The sequence below is a fragment of the Gobius niger genome (genome assembly GCF_951799975.1).
Source record: "Gobius niger genome assembly, chromosome: 2".
Lineage (NCBI taxonomy): Eukaryota > Metazoa > Chordata > Actinopteri > Gobiiformes > Gobiidae > Gobius > Gobius niger.
Genome location: NC_136853.1, coordinates 30,952,600 through 30,973,969, shown reverse-complemented (window position 1 = coordinate 30,973,969; position 21,370 = coordinate 30,952,600). Strand labels below are relative to the sequence as shown.

General features: G+C 40.0%; 1 protein-coding gene across 1 annotated transcript in view; it reads left to right on the top strand.

Moving 5' to 3' along the window:
* pawr (PRKC, apoptosis, WT1, regulator) overlaps window positions 1–20,226 on the top strand; it is a 51,631-nt gene extending 31,405 nt beyond the window's left edge. Inside the window, exons 3-7 of the mRNA XM_079582817.1 lie at window positions 4,325–4,450; window positions 10,268–10,302; window positions 13,103–13,220; window positions 16,690–16,794; window positions 19,044–20,226. Of these exons, the coding sequence (XP_079438943.1) occupies window positions 4,325–4,450; window positions 10,268–10,302; window positions 13,103–13,220; window positions 16,690–16,794; window positions 19,044–19,130 (471 nt within the window). The 3' untranslated portion in view covers window positions 19,131–20,226. The remainder of the gene's footprint in view (window positions 1–4,324; window positions 4,451–10,267; window positions 10,303–13,102; window positions 13,221–16,689; window positions 16,795–19,043) is intronic.
* Window positions 20,227–21,370: the final 1,144 nt, after the last annotated feature.

Here is a 21,370-nt window from a genome sequence, read left to right as displayed (position 1 = left end):
TATCAAGAGGAAGAGCAGACACGATGGGACACTCAAGAGTTCTAATGACATGGCACTGCCTGTTGTCTGTAAACTCCTAAAATGTGGAAGAGATACAACAGTTATAATGATTTTCATACAAGCCATTCATCTCGACTGGACCTCAGGAGCTGATTATTAGCGGCTGTGTCTTTATACAATAAATAAATCAATAAAATGAACAGCACAGAGGCGCCACCGGGGTCTGGATCAATCACCTCGCGGTCCGCATGTTTGAGAAAGCCTGATCTAAAGTGATTGAATGTTTAGATATCCCCTTCAATAATTCTAGCTTTTTAGGATGGTGATTGACGATGTGTGAAGATGGCCACATACAACAGAGACATTCATATATTTATATTTTTACATGTCAGGCTTTGAGTGTCCATTTCTACTTGCAGGTTAACAGTGTTTTCGTGGTGGCTGGGAAGAGAGCAGCCAACTTGTTTGACGAAGCTGTTGTGAGCCAAAGGCGGTTTCCCAGATGTTTTAGCCCGTTTTAGTGAGGGATCTGCGTCCAGTGCGAGTGCTGCCCCGAGGTCTGGTCCGAATGCTGATGAGGCTATCTGTGGGTCAGCAAACACAGGCGCGCTCCTGCTGTGTGCTCAAGATTTGCTTCATTACAGCCCTCATAGAAAGCATAACTTATTTTCAGGTCTGTTTCTCTACTGATTGCTTCACTTGAAAGGAGAATGAATGAGCCCAAATGTACAAGCAAGTGCCTTTTTGATGTTCGATTGATGCACTGAGACCAATACAAGCTTTGATTGTTGCACGCTATGTTTTCTGTAGAAAAGATTATAAAATCAACATTTTCCTGAAGTGTAGTGACTTGCATATAGACATATCCGCTTTTAAACATAAATGAATGTGTCTTCACCTTCAGCATAATGGACTGCTCACTGACCTTGGTTGTATTGAGTCAGTCACCTCTGTCTTTCTGCACTTGCACCACACTGCGCTCCTCACAACCGCCGCCTCAGCTGACCCGCAGAGTTGATTAAAAGACGATGGCCATTGACGTAGCGACACAGCACTGCTTTAATAGATTGCCATAATTATCCAACAAGTCACAGTACTGCAACCAGTGCGGATTAATACACAGCAGTCATTACGGCCGCAGTGCCCTTGGCTTGTTTGAAGATCAATCAAGGCTGTAAGTGGACAGGGCGCTGGCTGTGTGACAGGAACAGGTAACGGAGTGATATTAACACGATGGCTATACTTGATTTAGTCTCCCGTCAGTTCAAGACCCTGTGTCACCCAACAGTCTGATAAAGATCCCTCATTACAGGCCGGGCTGATCCTGATATCTCAATATTACAGGTGTTGGAAATGCCAATATGCTTTATTGGCATTAGTTATTTAACTTGTTGTAAATTTCATCTTTTGAACTAAATATAGACTTGCATAATGATTGCTTGGTTATTTGTCTTTCATTTTGCTTTGCATTTTTCTTTTCTTTTATCTTTCAAGCATGAGTGCATAACATAAGTAAGAACAGCAGTTTGTTCATAGAAAAAAAAATCGAACATAGAAAGGTTGTATTGTCATACCATGGCTCTTTCCTCCTCCTATCCACTTCCGCTGATTCCTCAGTGAAGGCATCTTCAGAAGTTCCTTCAGTCGAACACTTGGAGCTGCAGGTTTCAGACGGGCTTAAAGCGATATTTCAGGATTATTGACATAGGGCCTCATTTCCTACTTATCCAGAGTGTTGCTGATTTCTGGAGATATTTTTTTTGTAATTCATGCAGTTCTTATATTTGAAGAGTTTCGTGGCGCTAGGCTTGTGCAAGGCTAGCGCATTTCTAAGGTATCAGCGAGCCTGCATTAAAAGCAGTCTGACCCGCTCCACAGTGCACCTGAGGCAAATCACTTATAATGCCAGACTAACCATATAAATGTCTGTGTCGATAGCTTAATTCTTGGAATATAACTGACATTGTTTGTCTGACTATGACAGTGTTTGGACAAGAATTACTGGAGTAAAATATTTCAAATCCTGTCAGGTTATATGCTGCATCGCTGAAAAAGTGTAGTTTGAGGGACTATTTTCTCGCAGATCCCTCCGCCTCTGCGTAGCTTATACAACCACGAAGCTGATGCTGCTCAATTATAAGGTATTTTAAATGCAAAATGGTTAAAATTATTCTATTGACACAGACATTTATGTGGTTAGTCTGGTGTTATCAGAGATTTGCCTCAAGTGCTCTGTGGAATGCGTCAGACTGTTTTAAATGCAGGCTCGCTGATACCGTAGAAATGCGCTAGCTGCATTAGCCTAGTGCCATGAAACTCTTCAAATATAAGAACTGCATGAATTACAAAAATAATATCCCTTGAAATCAGCAACACTCTGGATAACTAGGAAATTGAGGCCCTATGTCAAAATTCCTGAAATATCCCTTTGAAGCCACACCATGTAGAATCTCACCCAATAAAAAAAATGAAAATATCTGTCATAAAATAAATGCTCATATTTCATCATTTAAAAATACTTAATAAATGCTTAAACAAACATGTGCTTTTGCTCGTTTCCATGGAGATGTTGACTTAAGTCTGTAGAATTTTAGATTTAAAGCAGTAATAATGGAATAATGAAAAAGAAGCTATCAGGCTAACAGGCAAAGCTAACTGCAGACTAACGCCACTTAAACAGTGTTTACAGCCAAGTTTGAGTGAAAAGAATGATCTCCATTGTGTAATTGGATGTACAATATCCCTCTCTCCCTCTGTCTTTTCTGTCAACGTAGCATTTACTCTCACGAACAATTAATGAGTAAAAAAAAAAACATGCTACGACACCTGCAGTGCTGCTTATGGCCTCTAGGGGCATGAGTTACTTACTTAGTACTGCTTTAAACAGGTTAGGTCCTCACCCAAATCCATTCTTTGATCACCCACTGCAGAGCTGGTCACTTTTGAGAGAAAAGAAAACCAAAACAATGTTTTACTTTTCTCTTAAAAGATTGTGACATTTCTTATTTTGTCTCTAACGTTTTCATCCACATCAAACACAAACTGCTCTTGGTTTACGTTGATCTTATGTATCATGAAATTAAAGCTTGTTCTTACGTAAACGCTCTCAGAGGTCGTCATGTAAACAAGAAAGAGACTGGATCCCAGCAGTCTTTGCTGCATAAACTAAATAAGAAGCATGAATTTGTGTGATGTGACTTCATGTAGCAGACAAACTTGGCTGTCATTTGAAGTTTTTTTTATTCATAGTCATTAAAAAGAACCATGCCTTGCTTAGTTTGATTGACAAGACACTGCAAGATATACAGTACAACTTGCATTGCGACATGTTCCTGCACCCTCCTGGTCCTAAAGATTATTCCATCAGAACCGCTTGTCCATTCCAGACCTGACTTGAAAGTCCCTCCACACCTTCTCCTCTTACTTTAATCAACTGTGCAATAACGCTAGCCAGAAAAATACACTGAAACATTCACACAGACACACATTAAAATTACTCACTGAGCTAAACAAGCCTTTTATGGTTATGAAGAGATTCCCCCTTCCCTTGGAATGGGACAAATCCACAGTAATTGGAATATGTGAGGAAAATGGCGTGTGTTTCTTTGTCCAAAGTCAACTCTGAGGTCGCTAATTTCACGCTGTAGATTTGTACCAAGCCGACCAATGAGTCAGGCCACATCCACATGCCAGGTTAACTGCGCTTTGATTTTTCACTCCGTCTATTATACTGTAGCTCTAAATGGCATAATGGTAAAATGAAAGTGCTTTAGCGTAACATTTAGTGTTACAACAACATCACTGTGCAGTAAGTTAAACATCGAGAGCAAACAGTCCTGGCTGCTTCCCCGAGGACAAGCTGATAACAGTTTGACCGGAAAGGCTTTGGAAATGACCGCATTCCTCGCTATGGCTATTTTTACCACTGAAGGCTGTTGAGCGGGTACCTATTGTTCAGTCCACCTCACCAACAACTAGTTTTGTGTTACTGAGTCTGTTTGTATTAAAGAGTGGACATTTGCTTCCATGTTTTGGTTTGTCTTTGCATGTTCAATACATTTTGGGGGACAAGCTCCAGATTGTTTTCTAGTCTTTTCTCTCGTTGGACCTTTGTGTTTGTACTTACATTTGTAAAATTGAAATCTTTGCTGAATTTGTGGAATCTCTACTAAAGTGGTCTGTTATTTTATGTAATTTATGTCTAATGCATCTAATGGTGTGTTTTTTCACAGCAGCCTAGATAAGCCCTGTGTGTCTACTGCAGTTATTCTTTATTCTTTGTAATAATCAGGTGATAATAATCATTACGTTGTGATATTCTTAGAGCCTTGATGAACTGGATGATGAAGATGTTGGAGAAAAGGACAGGAAGGAGGAAGAGGAGCTGGTACAAGCCAACACCTGCCAAAACGAAGCTATGACAGCGGACCCAAACACGGGACACATAATGGTAACTAAATACGTTTATCTATATTTTATTTTATTTAATAACACATTTGATACATTTTTTGTGATGTCAAAAAGAGTCAATGTAACAGAGTCCTAGTTGAATCTGTCGCACCAGAATGGGGAAGGAATCTTATTTGTTTTTCACCCAAAGGGAAATGGACTTTCATTCACTTCGTAGCCGGTGGTGGTAACCTTTGTGTGCAACCACAGTTTCACCTGGGGCTGACTGACAGAAGCATGGCTGTACTTCTGTGTCATTGCATTATTATGGTGACTTTTGAGACGCAAACAGATGGAGACAAAGCAACTCTGGATTATCAAGAACAAAGTGGTATGTGCATGTTGGAGTAGAATACCTTGTGCTGCATGAGAACATGATGTCTCCAGAAGAATATACCCCCCAAAGGTCAAAGGTTTTGCTCAATCACAAGCTTCATAAGATCAATTACATATCTATTGTATTTTAGACAATGGTCTGAGAAGGCAGTCGGTAAGAAGCTGAAATAAGGCAGTACTATTCATGACAACAGGGTGCTTTCTGTCTGTGGCTCAGTGCCTCAGTGAAAACTGCTGGGTTCATCAAAATTCACAGTGTAGCAAATGTCAAGATGTGTTTAGTGAAATGTGCTGTGTTCCTAAACGAGTAAATATGATGCTGATGAAATTGTTCTTTTAATCTTGGCAGGTAATATTATGTTTATTTGATAAGATGGAGCTCGTGCAGAGGCAGAGCCAGTGTCGGTTTTCTTCCCTCAAAGTTGTCTGTTTCGGCGGAATGGGCATATAAATGAATTATCAAATTGAAACCAAATCAGCGATGACACGCTCATAATGTGAGTCATATTTCTGACAAGCACAGGAGCTGATATTCAGTGGGTTGTGTCTGTAATTTCTCTGAGACTGAACAAAGAAAATCAATACAGAGCATGTGAAAAGGCTTCCACTGTTCCGAGAAAAATCATACGATTGACATACAAAATGGTCTTTTGAAAAACAGAAAGAAAAGATAAAACCCAAAGTGCTGTGCAGCTTAGTGACAGCTCTTGGTGAAGGCACTTATTTTCCTCCAGATGGATGGGCTGTTATGCATCAGTGACTTCTTGTTTGGGACTTGGAGCAGTCTGTAGCTATTTATGCAGAGCAATGACTTGTGTGTGAAGTTTGCCCACAAACAAACCCCCTCTGCCCCCCCCACCCCCCCAAACCCAGCCACACGTACACACACACACAGAGGAAAATGTGCCCCATGATGGTCATCACAAAACAGGTGTTGGTCCACTTATTTTGGGGTTATGGTCTGCCGATCATGGCCTCGTGTGATCAGGCAGGCCGATCCAACGAGGATTTCACACTGCCTCTCATCTGAAAGGCTTTGTCAGCAACACTTCAGTTTCAGCCCTGCCCGCAGGCTAGGCCTGGGGCGCAGATATAGCAGCTTTCTGCGCCCCAGGCCTGGAGCGCTCTGTCGTGCTAATGAAGCTGAAACTGATCAATAGGCAGGTTATTAGCAGTGATCAGCTGAGAGTTGGGTCGTTCAGACTCAAACTCGGGTTAGAGTTGGGTCGTTAGAACTACAAAGACTTAGAACTACAAAGACTTAGAACTACAAAGACTTAGAACTACAAAGGTGTTTGCCCACAGGTGAGAGTAGCCATTAATAGAGGGGAGGGACTGAGCCACGCTAAACTCCTCCCTGTGGTCTTTATCTAGTCTGTGGGCTGAGCTGAAACTTTAGCGTCGCTGATGAAGACTTGTGGATTTAGAGGCGAAACGTCCTACACTTCAGAGTACAGAAGACTACTCAAGAACCTTCATTGAATTTGGACAACTCCTCTATTACTGAGAGCCTACACAGACAGACAGTAAAATGTATTCTCAACTTTTTCCACAAATGCTTTTCCCAGGTAAACAGAAAAAGGATTTGTTCATTTCATCAACCCTGGTTTCCCAGTGCAGCATTTGTAAAAACACAGCTTTTCTTCAGGGCACAATCATCACAGGAGGACGATCTATTGCCATGTCAGATCTGTGATGATCTACAGTGGACAGCCAGGCCCTTCAGGTGCCAGTGCCAAAGGTTTTAGACTAGCTTACTCCAAATTCATCTTCAAATATTTCTCTGGGTCCAAGCGTGTCCCAAACAACAACAGGCTGTAGCTTATGAGTGTTGGCTGTGCTGACCGAGATATAATGGCAATATTGATTTTGCATTGTCATCTGAAGAAAGCCCGACTCCACTGATTTGATGTACAGTTTGTGTGAGCATTCCAGAATGAGCCTTTCCCCTGTACTGTATTTGCTGGATTAGCAATGGCCAGTTGGAGACCCTGAGAACAGAGCTACCATGTGGTCCTTGTTACGTCTTGCCTCCCTCAGATATGCAGCTCCTCTGAGGAGACCTGCCGTTGTGATCCAGCGGTCTCGCACATTCCTTGGATCATCTGCTTTTTAAGTAGCTCCAGGTCCACAACAGGCCACAGCTGAAGTCTCAAAAACATTTCTTGGAACTTGCTATTGTACTATTGGTATGAAACCAGCAATGACCTCTGCTGCCAAGGTAGTTATTGCACATTTGTTAGTTTAAGATTCAAATGACTACAGCTGCGATGCATCATTATGTTTATACATGATACGGTAATATAAAACAATTGCTGAAATGTTTGCACCATCTGTGAAGGGCTAGAAGTCTGACAGTTCCTCTCTGGAGTGCTTATTGTGTCTGTTACATAATACTGATTGGCTCTAGCATTAAAACAGGTAAACAGGGCTGCAAAAGCTGTCGACACGCAAAGAACCTCTCATCAGAAAAGTTACCAGTACATTTTTGGGTTTGGTTTGGGACGGAATGTCAGATCTAATTATAATGCAAATGAACAGTAATTTCATAAAGAATATAACATTTTGCTTTTATCACAATTGTCCAGTGGTTAAAGCAGGACAGAGAGTTTCAGTTAATAAAAGCGTGATTGTGTGTTACAGCTTGTACTTTGCTTTATTTATTTATTTTTTGCTTTGCTCGGCGAGCTGGTGAGTGGGGGAAAAAAAATCTGTGCTTCTTGTAAATGCCAATATGCATGTTCATGTGACGCGCACCCCTCACTCAGAATAATTGAATGGCTCCAGGAAAAATGTGATCTTTATTGCATTTTTGCTGAAACACTTTCGGGAGTTTCTTAGATCACTTATTGTCTGCAAATGTGGCCTTTCTGTAGATTCTGAAATTTCGTGAGCAGTCAAAGGGTACTTCAGAGATAACATACCCCATAAATGTCAGAGCAAAACAAGTCGAATCTTTATTTTCCAGTTGTTTGAAAAGTCACAAACCAAATTCTCGAATTTACCAGTGGTGGCACTTGTCCTACTGATATTTGGGAATGTTGAAAGTGGCTCATGTGTGCCACTGCACTGCTGAGAGCTGTCAGCACAGCTCAAGCATGATAAACAGGCGTGTGTATCTGTGTATTGAAGTAGTGCTAGCTGAATTGGTTTGACCTTGTCTCGTAGATTCATATCCCAGACAGGTGGTGCACACCGGGAAGCTCCAGCAAAGCAAAGCAGCAAATGAAGTCCGGGCTGATCTCTGTAAGCAAGATATGAGTTCATTTTTAGGCTTCAGGGAGCTGCAAATGGAATTCTCCCTGCTTTACTGGGCACAAAAGATCAAACATGAAAATAGAATCTTGCACATTTGTTAAAACCAGAAAGCAAAGAACATCAATTAAGATTTTACATCAGCATGTCAGTAACTGCATTTCTATATGTGCTTTTTACAAGATGTTTGTAACAACCCAAGTCATATACATGTCCCGCTCTCTTTCTTTGTTATCAGCACTTGTTTTTCTTTTAGGGCCATTTCACGTCATACCTTAACATAATGTACTGACATCTTGGTTTGATTTCTTAACATTTGTTAATCTTTTGAATTGTTGTCAATATTTGCTAAGTATCTCAACCTTCAGCAATATATTTACTGAATTAAGTAGAAGTGATTCTGTTGCTTTTTAGACACACATAACACATACTGTAAACTAAGGAACCTTATAATTTAGCTATAATTATTAGTAGACTGTTGAGATGGTTTTGTGAAAAGCATAGACTCCAAAACTTTGTTGAAAAGTTTGTCTCACCATGTTTTAAACTTACTGTCTTTCAATATGTTTTAAATACTGCTGCACAGGCATTTGCTCCTGTTCTATCCTAATGCCTAACACTACTATTGCTGGTGGTGTAAGTAAAATGAAAATAAACAAATGTACTAATATTAAGTATGCACATCGCTCTATGCAAATTAACTGCATAAATTTGACTGCTTTGACCCTCATCTTCATTCATATTGTCATGAGTCATATTCCATTCTTCCTTACCAGTGGGGAAAAAACATCAAGCCTGTCTGCTGACCCTCATCAGCCAGACAGTGAACACCATTCTGGCAAAACATTCATTATTATCCTGGGGAAAAGCAATGCTTTTGTTTTGTTTTTCTATGTAGATGCCTGCGCAGCAAGTTGAGAAGTCACCCACAAATATGAATATTCTCATAGATCTGGAATTAGGACACTGACTGACAGGACAAGTATGATCATGTACATCATGCGCAGTATGACAATTGTGAGCTAAGTGTGTCCCTGGTGAGGCAAATGAAGCAATGATTCTGATTGTGTTTCAGACCTTGCGCTTGTTACATTGGAGCCCCTGAAAGAGACATTTCATTTTTATGTAATACTTGAAACCTTCCTCCTATTTGGATTTGAATACCATAAAACTAAGCTATTTAGTAGGTAGCTGGAGTCCCTTTTCTTTTTGATATTTTGGTTAAAGGGAGCCTATTGTGCATATTTTTAGTGGTAGGGGAAACTGGAGAAACCTGGAGGAAACCTAGGCAGACACAGGAAGAACAAATAAATGCCACTCAGAAGACCCCGTCCTATCTGGGCGCCAACTGCTCTGTCACCGTGCCTGGACTTTGATAGAGATGAGAATAAATGCATGTCACAGTTCAAATAGGACCTAACAGTAGTTGGAGGGGTGTGCTCCACTATCTGTAACACTCATAACATTTGCATTCAATTAATGATGTGAGGACTAGGTTTTTATGTGTGTGGTTTTTAATGTCTTTCACTGATCGAATTTGACCTTGAGTGTTAAGAAAGCAGTCTAATAAAAATATGTAATATAGATAATATATATATAGATATTCATTCTTCTTCTTTCTCAGTATCTCTCTGTGGCTGCGCAGGTAAAGGATGTTCGCTGCGTTTTCATCCAGGGCTAATGGATGATGTGTCTGTGGGAGAGAGAGGCTGATTCATGCCAAGAGTGTCCAGGACATTTCCCTTCATCCGCTCTAGCTTGCACCTCTGACAGATTGTACAAAGCCGCAGCTCTCAGTCAAGTCCCGGACTTTTTAGACCTTAGGAAAGACAGGCAGGCAGTGCATTCATCTTTCTATAGAACTGCCAAACAAACAGCCTATTTTCAAGTATTTCTCCCGAGGCAGAAAAGATCTAGCCAACCCTCAGATTATAGTGTAATGGGGAAGACAAAAAACATGCAGCTTTATTGTGTAGAAAAACAAGGTTGCCTCATTTAACTTGGGGCGGTGGGTGTCTTGCTAAACTATTAAATGGAACAAAGATCGCCTATATATCAGTTCAGCTGCTGGAGGCTTTCTATAAATGCTGGTTTTGATAAATTGTTGTGGTCCTGTCGATGGACTTTTTGTATTTTGTGAAACAACACACAAGCCCATTGACCAATAACTTATTCTCTGCAGGTATTGAGTTTGATATTGTTTGTCTGATTTCATTTTCTTTTTCAGGAGACTCCAAGACCTGAAACTGGCTGCCACAAAAGGTATGTAAAGCAACTTCTGCAACGTCAGTGATTTTGTGCCTGATGTAGGTGTAAAAGCGCTTTATATGTTGAGACCGTTTAGCATGCGTGTGGTATGTTTTACTTTGTGACTAAGTCCTGGAGTTGTGTCCCGCTCCAATAGTCTGTCCATGTCACTGCGGCTGGTCTCATCAGCTGGCCTGGACACACTCTGTGCACCGTGGATTTGCCATGGTCAGCCTGCCAGGTGGACCCAGCCACACAAGATGCAATTTAGACCAGAATCATGAGCAGTTCACTGGATACCGTATTATCCGGACTATAGATACAGACGGCATCTCTGGGATCGCCCATATATGGTCATGTTTGAAAACAATTTAGAGAAAAATCTAAACTTTCTCTAATTATTCAAAAATTACTTTAACAAATGCTGAATTATGAATATAGTTTTCTACTAAATAAAGATACAAAGACATGGAGAGGAGCAAAGTGGTTCAACAGCCCATAAATACATAAATAACGGAGAATGCTACCATGATGCTACATGTTAGCATCGGGCTAATGCTAATGTTATCTAGCGCTAGCTACAACTGCCGTTTTTTCACTTCTACTGAACAATCTGCTGGGGCAAAATATCCTTATGGACCCGATTTACACTTGACTTTATTTATGTGTGATAATATTCCACCAGAAAATGGCTAAAAGAATGGAAAATTGTGTTTCTCTGAAGATTCTATTTTCCCCCTCGGCGAAGCCACGCCCCCTTCTATGACGAGATGCCGTCTGTATCTATAAGTCGCTCCAGAGTGTTAAGTCGCACCAGCCTTGGCAACTACCTGGGACTGGAGGCGTAACTGCCTGTTTACAAGCCTTCCCTGCATCATGTTATTTTATTCTAATAATTTGCAAACTCGTTCCTCTAGCTGTGACCATCTAGCTTTCAGCCCGCGATTATAGTTTTTTTGTTTTCTTCATTACAGTGAGAGTAAACACGATTAGCGTTATTTAAATCTTCAGTGGTACAGCAGAAGCAGATACTGGTACATAAGCCTAGAGCGCCCTCTAGCGGCTGTCAGTGTGAAAATAACAAACGTGAAATTACGTATTTTGATGTCTGTGTAGGCTCTCAGTTGTACAGGTGTTGTCAATCTTCAATAAAGGTTGTTGAATCATCTTCTGTACTTGGTATTTGAAGTGTCGGACGTTTCGCACTGGGCCTTTTGGATGAGATGCGAAACATTCGACACTTCAACTAACATTTAATTAAGATGACTCAAGAACCTTCATTATGTGTTTTGATATATAAGTCGCACCCCCAGCCAAATTATGAAAAAAAGTGTGACTTATAGTCCGGAAAATATGGTACTGTGTTTGACGGGTAATTCATAAAGCGTGTAATTGTAATTTAGTGCACCGCCTAATGAGAGAAGAACAGTCAAAGAGCCGTGTTTATTTGTAACCGCACAGAGACATTCTCATGCCGAATGTCTCGTTGTGCTGTAAATATACGTCTGAGTGCTAACCAGATAGCATGCTGGGGTGCTACTTTTGGTATTAAATTGACTTCTTCAGCAATGACACCTGATTTTGTTGTGGTAGCTTTGGCTCTCCTGTGTATGCTTTCTGCCGGCCGCCCGCTGAGACTCCCATGGGTTCTTGATTGGCTCGGCCCCTCTCTCCCTCAGACGGCTCGCTGCTGGATGCTAATGGGCCTCGGTGTGATATTTAGTATGGAGGCCATGGATGTTTAGAGTCTGCTTCACTACCTGCTGCGAACCGGTCTTTGTCTTTGTCCAAGTATGGGCTGGAAAATGTTTCACGTATAAAACATGCTAATTGACCCTGTTTTTTTTTTTGTGGGTCTATTGTGATAAGTGATAAACATTTCTGTGTCCATGTACTTACTGTGAATGCATTGTCAAGCTGGCTTTGTGTACCTAGATAAATATAAAAAAGTGCCAGAGTGAGGAAGACAAATGAAACATCCTTTATCTCAGCGAGGGGAGCGTTTCAAGGACTCCCTCTTGATCAACAGTGATGACCGCACCACTGAGGGAAAATAAAGTGGTGAAATCCCAAGATCAAAATGTCATATCTTTAGTTACTGAGCAAACCAGTTAACTGTCCCAAGCCTGGATAAATCAAGAGGGTATTTGATCAAAAGTATATGCCCAAACTACTATGAGAGAGTAAAAAATCTAGGGTGGTGAAAGTGATAAGTAAGAGGCTGTTATAAAATGTAGAAGTAGTAAAATAAATTAGTTTTCTGCCTATTTCTTAGGCAAAATCAGTTCAGCCCAACTGTAGCGAGTAATTACTGAAAAATAAACTGCATAAACATTCCCTTGCAGCACTTCCCAAATCTGTCTCAAAGCCACAAGGAAGTGAAATAGGAGGTTTTGTGCTTAAGCTGCACAAAAGCCCTTTCTTACTTTTCCATCAGCTTAAACCAGTGCCAGACACATTTTCTCTGCCAGACTCTGTGCAATTTTGAAAATAAAAAAATATGAATTGTTTCTTAATCAAAATCCTTTTACTCTTAAGGAGCTTTCCCTTAACATTTCTTCCTGATTAATGAAAAAAGGCAAAGGGTGGTTGGTTATTATGCATGACTAATAGAAAGAACTGTAATCCCACCTGTTCCTTTGATGATGCCTTTGTCAGTCCATTGATGTTTAATAATCTGCCGGTGACTCACACCTTCAAACACTGTTTTCAAAGCAGTTTAAAGACCTTAAAGTGCAGTTTGAATACTGCAGTCTTTGTCTTATGGAACATGAAAGGAAATTTGCGTTTAATAAGTACTACTGTCTTTGTTCAGCCTTGCAGGTCCAGGTGCTGAGGACGAGGCAAACGGCAGCAATAGAAGAAACCGCCGCACCAGAGATGGAGCCTCCGCTGTAGCAAGTCTGGAGAAGAGGCTGGAAGAGCTGGAGAAGGTACTGTACATTATTAAAAGCCACTGCAGCAGTCTTCCGTTGGAGCAAGAATGACCCAAAAATGGCCCTGTAACATTGAAATTCCTGAACTGGATATATCGGAGTATTTGATGAATTAGGCACTGTAGAGATTAAAAGTTAGCGTGTGCTGTATTTGCAAAAATGTATTATCTTTGAGAGCAAAAAGGTGCACGCGAGGTCCATTATTGACCCCAGAAGAATCCCATTCATTTCAATGGACATGAGCGAATCCTGCATGTCCTCTGCGTTTGACATTTTGTACCAACATCATTTGTGCTTCAGATATGAAACCAATGGTAAATGGTCTCAATCTATATAGAGCTTTTCCATATACATTAGGCACTCAAAGTGCTTTACAGCAAGGAACCAGTCACCCATTCACACACTCATTCACACACCAATGTATGCAAACACTTGAAGCAAGGTGGGGGAAGTGTCTTGCCCAAGGACACAACGACATTGTGCACCTGCAGGAGGCGGGATTCAAATCCCAGACCTTCCGATCATGAGACGACCCATTCTACCACTGTTCTATCCATCCCATAGGACCTACAGCCATTTTGAGAGAGCACTTTTATACAAGGCAGTTATTCTAAATTACTGCATTTACAGACCAACAGAAGGTTTCGTCATCATTGTAGTGTGCTATAGACTGGTGCTATGTGATTGAAAAAAGCATAATACCCCCTCTTTAAAAATACACATAAATATGTGTAACTTATTAGTCAGCAAAATATTCACGCCTCTCCAAAACATCTTAGCCCTTTTGCTAAGATGTATTTCCACTTTAAGGCTCAACTGCCTAACCGTAGATTTTCTGTAAAGCCCTGGCACAATTTGTCAAGCCTCATTGTTGTCACTGGAGATGACCTTTAGACTGCAGATACATGTCCCTCCCACGCAATAGCTCACACACTCAGTCCTGCAAGATACCACATCAGATACAGCTCTGCCATAGGAAATGATGGCCATGACGCAAACGTTACGGACATGTTTTTACACCACTTTAACATCGCTCAGAAAACAATTGTAAATGTTGATCTCCTGACTTCACTGTCTTTAAAGTAGTTTGTGAGCTGAAAATGGTTATAGGTTTATTATATACATACGAAAGTAAAAAAAAAAAAAAATGGTTTTGGAAAGTATTTGTATGCTAGATTGACCCTCAGTAAGAATAGACTTCATTTGCAAGTACATTTATTGCATATATTTAGAGCCTTTTGCTACCTGCTTCATTGGTTTCTATGGAAACATGCGCCCGAGCCTCATCATGTTTAGCAAGAAGAACAAGAGAATCAAACATTGAATTAATAGACTAAAAATGTATTTCTAGATCTTCATGCAGAGAGAAGAGCATTGCCAACTCTATCGGGGCAGGTCTAGTCACTTTGATATTGCAGAAGCCATAGGTCCTATGGACCTTTTGTCATTTCACATTTATGATTAAGACCTGCCCAACATACCTCCAGAGCATTGGTCGGTCCTGAGCTCGGAGGCCTTTTTCTTGGCTATTGTGTCTCGAGTTCGCACAAAATTATTGGCTAAAAACAAGTTTATACTTTGGGTGGCTGAGGAAAATACCATAAGAAAAAGCCAGCGCTACTTCAAAGAAGGCAAATGGACTTGTCAGAGGGGTTTCGGTACCAGCCCACCTCTTTTTTTTTTTATAATTCAGAATTCAGATGTGATTTCTTGAATTCTGGTGCATTTTATTTTTAGCTGGTCCATTTCACGGCGTAAAAAAAAAAAAAAGTCATTTATGCTTTTAGAATTCATTTTCTGGGCCCCCCTTCAAATTAGGACCTCTAAGCAAATGCCAGTTTGTCCCGTTCATTGTTACGGCCCTGCCTACAAGGAAACAACGCATTGTGTAAAGTTGAGGGCAGTCAGTCACATGCAGGCCAGAGACTTGAGTTCATAATGTATTAATTTATTCAATTTATTTAATTATTTTTTACATTTGTCCATCAAAATTATATATTTAAAATTGATGATATCACTATAATACCCTGATATCACTTTTGAAACATTTATGTTGGGTGTTGTGTGGATCCTATTGAGTGCTTCTAATCACAAACTAAATCCACGTCAGTCATTCTAATTCTTATTCCCAGCAAAAAGCAAGTATCATGAAATCCTGAAAATGTTATTTCCTGTTTTTTAGAGTGTGTATGATGATTAAACTTTAAATATGATTATTCAATTAAAAGCTATCAGAGTCACACCATATAAAGAAATAAACTAAAGCAGCATTATACAATATGCATTATGAGAACACACACAGGACTCTGTACAATACTTTTAGTCAGACTCTACAGGGAACATGCCTTTGCTCATACAGCTTTGTTAATTCTCGATTTCTGTTTTAGTTTGTAATTTATTTGTGGCCATTTGGTTGGCATTGTTGCATTTGGCGTAGTACAAGCCAAATGGAACAATGCCAAAGCCAACTAATTAACCACAAATAAATAACTTGATTGAAGCTGGACTTGTCCCATCTATATGATATCATATATAGCACACAACAGTAACATAACTATAACAGGATATTACCATTGTACAGCATCTACTGACCCAAGTCTGAAGCCAATGTCGGCAACAACAGACCACACTCTGTTATATACATCTTATACTAATAAATTATATATTTATAAACTATATACAACAAACTACGAGTACATCACTTCAGCACAAAGGACAGAGGTAGCTATTAGTCTATTAGGTAACTAATAGTCTTACCTTTGCAGGTATTACTGACAGTGGTTGGATCATTAGGTGTTGTTTACCTGTTGCTTTGGTTTTAGGTCACGATCTGTGCTGAGTTTCAGAGCACTTCATTCAGTTTCTAACCTGGTAGAAAACACGACACACAGTTTGGTACATGTTGGTACAATTAGTATTTCTGTAGAAATGTCCACGTCCCATGTCTCCTGGCTACGGTTCGGTCGATCCACAGATAATGATGTCTCAGCTGCTTTAGCGGGATGCCAATATTGTTAGCATTCCTGACGTATCTCGTTTCTTTTTGTTTTGTTTTTTGTATTGCTGTCATCAAACATGTGAAACTTCAACTTGTAGTGTCTAGTCCCGCCTACACAGCCAGTCATGTGAAAGAGGGTCTCAAGTAACCAATCAGAGGGCCGTGTATTGGCTACTGAACAGACAGACTAACCAACTGCACAAGAGCAAACTGGCATACACACTCAGGCAGGAGGGAGAGAGAGGAGCTGCTCTAAACGCAGGCAGTTTTTTGTTTTAGTTTTGTTCCCTCAAATTAACATGACAAATTCCAAAAAGCGGGAGACAACGGACAAGGGCGTCAGACTCATGCTCTGTATCATTATGGTTTACTTTATATTATAGTATTTTGGAGCAGCACATCTTGGGAGTAAAGTAAAACAGGAGTCAAGTAAAACAGCTAACAATTGGATTTCTTGTTTGTTTTTAGGAGTTGTTCAGAGAACACCAGGAGAATGCTCGGCTGCTAAAAGCTCACCAAGAAAAGGACGACCTCATTGCAGAATTGAAAGAAGACATTGACCTACTGAACAGAGTGAGGCACATTTTGTGTACTGATATTTCCAGCAATTCTTTCTTTCATCTCTAAGGGAATTGTGGAATATTTAGTTCTACGTTTATTTTTTGTGTGCTATAATCAAACCTCACCTTTAAATATTTCATAAAAAGGTTTTACTGAACTCCTTAAAAATGGGTATAACTGACAGTATTTTCTGCCTGCTTCTTGCCGAGCCATTAGAGAAGCACTTTTGAAACATCTCTGCATGTTCGTCTGGGCTTGCTTGTTGAACAAAGAAGAAAAACAATAGATTTGCTAGTAGCCGCTGAATTAAAAAAAATATATATATGGAAAAAAAAATGCATGAAAAAAAAAATATATGTATATATTTTTTTGTATATAGATTGATTTAATCACAAGGTAAACTACAACATGATTAATTACAAGGTATTTTGCAAATAGTAATTTGATGTTTGTTACAAAACATCAAATTGATTATGTAGCATGTATGATTAAATATATTAGTTCGAGTGGGCTGGACCAGAAGCTAGATCCGCTCATGGAGGTGTAGGTGCAGAAACAATACACAGAGCCTTATTGCGTTTACGTGACTTTGCCTTATTAAGTGGAAAAGGGTATTTACAAACTGTACAGTATTTACAATCCTGCAGGAATACATGGATGAGACATGGTATAGAAGCACAATGTGGTTTCCTCACGGAATTAGCATGGTTGTTTTCAACAAACAAACAAACCAGCATCACAAACAAAACAAAAATATAGTTCAGTCCAAAAACCCCCAAAACAACAAAACGCGTCGCTCTCGCCTAGCCGACACTTCCGTCCACAAATAAGTTTGAATTCTTACTCCATTACTAAGAATGGCTTAGTGTCCATTGGGGTTATTTTTCAGGTGTGAGTTAGTCCATACGCGTTAACAGTTCATCATGTGGACGCGAAAGGCGGAGAAGGAAAAGGTGGGAGAGGACTGCGCCACAACGGCTCCTACCAGACCGCAGAAGAGGTTTTTTGTTGTTTCTCCGGGCTCTAGGCTCAGCTCGCCATCACGAGTGGACTCGACAGGGCAACTGGTCTGTTCAGATAAACAGGACCAAATCAATACAACATCGTAAACATCGCAAACGCACACTAGCTAGACTCTTTTCCTTCAAGTGTACACACAACATACAACATGGGTCTCAAAACACCCTCGACTATAAAGTGTGTTGCGCACACACATAAACATTCATAGTATCAAACATGACAGTTTCAAAACAAGGCAATGCGCTACATCAAAACAATACATTGATGCATCAACTCACCGATTTCCACTCAATAATCTGTCCCACAGCGAGAACCCCAGCGTCTGCGGCGGCGGTTAGCGGACTTCTACAAGCGTGGAATGTACAACGGAGGTTTAGTTTAAATCAACGGAGAACTACAGCAAAGTAGAGTGAGCTTACGAACCTGTTGCAGCCGTCCTGTTTCTTCTCTCCGGCAGAAGGTGGGAGAGAAGCAACAGGAAGCTTGTATAGGAGCCCTACTGTGACGTGATTGGCTATGGACATCTCGCGAGGGAAAAAGGTGCGCGCGGGTGTGGTCACGTGTTGCGGCCATGGCAGACTAGAAATTTCATATTTAATTTTATTCTAAAAAGGCACGATTTTATGTGGGTTACATCAGACCGCCCAACCAGATGTATAGTCTGAACAAGTGTTGATTCCTACTACCTGAATGTACATTTGAGGGTGTATAAAGGGTTGGGGCTTGGCTTTGATGGATTTAATCAAGCTCTTTTCTCAGCCATGTTCTCTCTCTCTGTTACCGCCACTGGTCTCTGTGCTGATATGTAAGAAGTGCAATATTGCAGGAGACATTTTGTTGATAACATCGCCTACACAGGAAGCCAGTCATAAGAGGAGCCTTTATGTAAGGACGGTCAACATGTTGATAGACATCAGAAATGTCTCAGAGAATTTCCAGCAAGGCCTGATGGGAAAGTGGGAGATAAGGCCTGATCCAGTCTGGCATTTTTGCTCAAGAAGGTTGAAGCCTGACTGTAAGTTAATTTAGAAGTGAAACAAATGGATAGTGCTTAGCAACTGGAGTACTTTCTGCCACGCTCCAAAATTTAAGAAACATTGAAGAGAAAGCTTGTTGATGAAAAGGGAACGTTTTGAAATCTTATTGTAAATCACAGCTGGTTGCAAAAAAATCAATTCTCACTGCTTTCAAGCTCTCAGAACACTTTTCCAAATTATATAAAATCTTCTGCTCTTTTGTAGGATCTTGACGACATTGAAGATGAGAATGACCAACTCAAACAAGAAAACAAGACTTTGCTCAAAGTGGTGGGTCAGCTGACCAGGTAGAGGCACAAACAAACGCACCGCTCCTAATGTACATTCCTGAAAGACCATCTCCACTGGCTCCTGTCAGCCACTCAGAGGGTTAAATGCATAGATTTTCACCTTGTTTACTCAGTTTAATGCTTTCAGAGGAGCTGAGTAATGTTCTCCCCCACAGCTTCTTGGCGATTTCTATCACTAATTAGTAATGTGCGCTTTTTGTATGTTTGTTAACTTTAATGTGGCCTTTATTAAAAAAAAAACATGTATATATGTACTGTACCCAATATAGAATAAATACATAATTTAAGTTTTCAGTGGTTTAATTCAAAATGAAGTATACAATATACATTTTTTACTGCACAGAGTAAAAAGAACAGTCCATTTTAATTGCTATAATCATGGTAAACCTTCTGCTAAAAATGAACAAACTATGAATATTTAAATCAGCAAAAACATTCACTGCACGCACTGAAACATCTAGATTTTATTGACTTGAATAGATAATGGACACACAACCAAGTTTTGAAATTGGATAACATTTACATGTTTCTAATAGTGCAGCACAATGATAAATGACCAAATGTGCCTTGTCTTGGGATTCCGTAAACATTTTTATTTGACTGTGACAAATCCTAGTGTTTTGTTCAATTTGTAAAATACTCTGATTCATAGTCTGCACATCTGTAAGCACACTTGAAGTACTTAGTGAGGCATAGCCTTTAGCAAAGTAAACAACGTTTTTTTTGAATGTATATATGTTGCTTCTAAATGTTTTGCATTTCAGTGTAAATGTGTTTTATTGCGAATGTAAATTGTTGGAAGCATTTGCTCTGATGTTAGTTTACATGCTTTGAAAAAGAGGGCTACCTATTTTATGGTTTATTACCAAATGAACTGAAGAACTGCTAATTAAAATGTTTACTTAAGGGAAAGAATCTTGCCTTTAAAGATGTTCTCTTTTTATTCCTTTGAGATATACTGCACTGTTCATAGCACCCCTGATTTGGATGTGATGCAGGGACACTTCATGTAAAATTTGACCTTTTGAAGGTGTAAAGGTTCTTCTTTTGGCTGACAGACATCCCCCTTCTCTTTCCCCATTACATTATTCATGTACAGGAGATTAAGTCATTTAATAAAAGTTTGATTATCTCTCTCCTCTGCCGACTCGCTGTGTTCATTAAGACTAATTTGATGTGAAGATACCATGCTACTGACTCAGTAATGTGATATGACTGAGGCTTAGCTCTATGCGCGCACACAGTAATGATGATTCAAAATGCCAATCATAGACTAGAGGCCACCATTCTAGGACATAAAGCCCCCCCATCCTCTTCCATTACGCCACCAAAATGCATTAATTCTTCTCAGCAATTGGCATCCCTGAGAGACTGCTCTATACGTGGACCATATCTGGAGAAATGTCAACTAAATTTTCTGATAATGGCCTCTTTCAACAGAGAGGAAGTGCAGGCGTTTCTCATTATCTTGATTAACATTTGCATGTAACAATGTTGGTTTGTCGTTAGAGAGAGTGACATGCAGGGGAGAAACCTCATCTCCAGCTTTATTTGGTCACTCATCAGATATCCAAGTTCAGTGAATATTTCACCCCTGAAAATATTGTAGTTTCTCGTCTGGTAAGGCTGTTTCAACCTTTAAAGATTGAATTAACCTACTTGATGAATTTACACCCGTTTAGTGTCTTAAAAACATTTTTGTTGTAACTTAAAGCAGTACTTAGTAACTCATGCCCCTAGAAGCCATAAGCGCCACTGCAGGTGTCAGAGCATGTTGCGTTTTTTTACATATTAATCGTCCGTGAGAGTAAATACTACATTGACAGAAAAGACAAAGGGAGAGAGGGCTATTGTACATCCAGTAATATATATTATTTTAGATTTTTTTTTTTCACTCAAACTTGGCTGTAAATACTGTTTAAATGGCGCTATCCCGCAGTTAGCTTTGCCCGTTAGCCTGTTATCTTTATCGTCGTGATTCCATTAGTGTGTATTGGGGCCTCCGACCCGTAGGCAGTGATGTTGCAATTGTGGTTTTCTGGCCAGAGACACCAGGGGGAGATGAAAGACCCCCAATCATCCCATTAACACTAGTATTACCCCCAGAGAGACTACGAAAAGAATTTATTAGGGTAAACAAACTACTTGGTACTGCTTTAAGTTCCCGTCTTTTGTTAGGAATGGTAGAACTTGATGTTGGATTAAAACTTTCAAAACATGCTTTATAGTGAAGGAAATCAG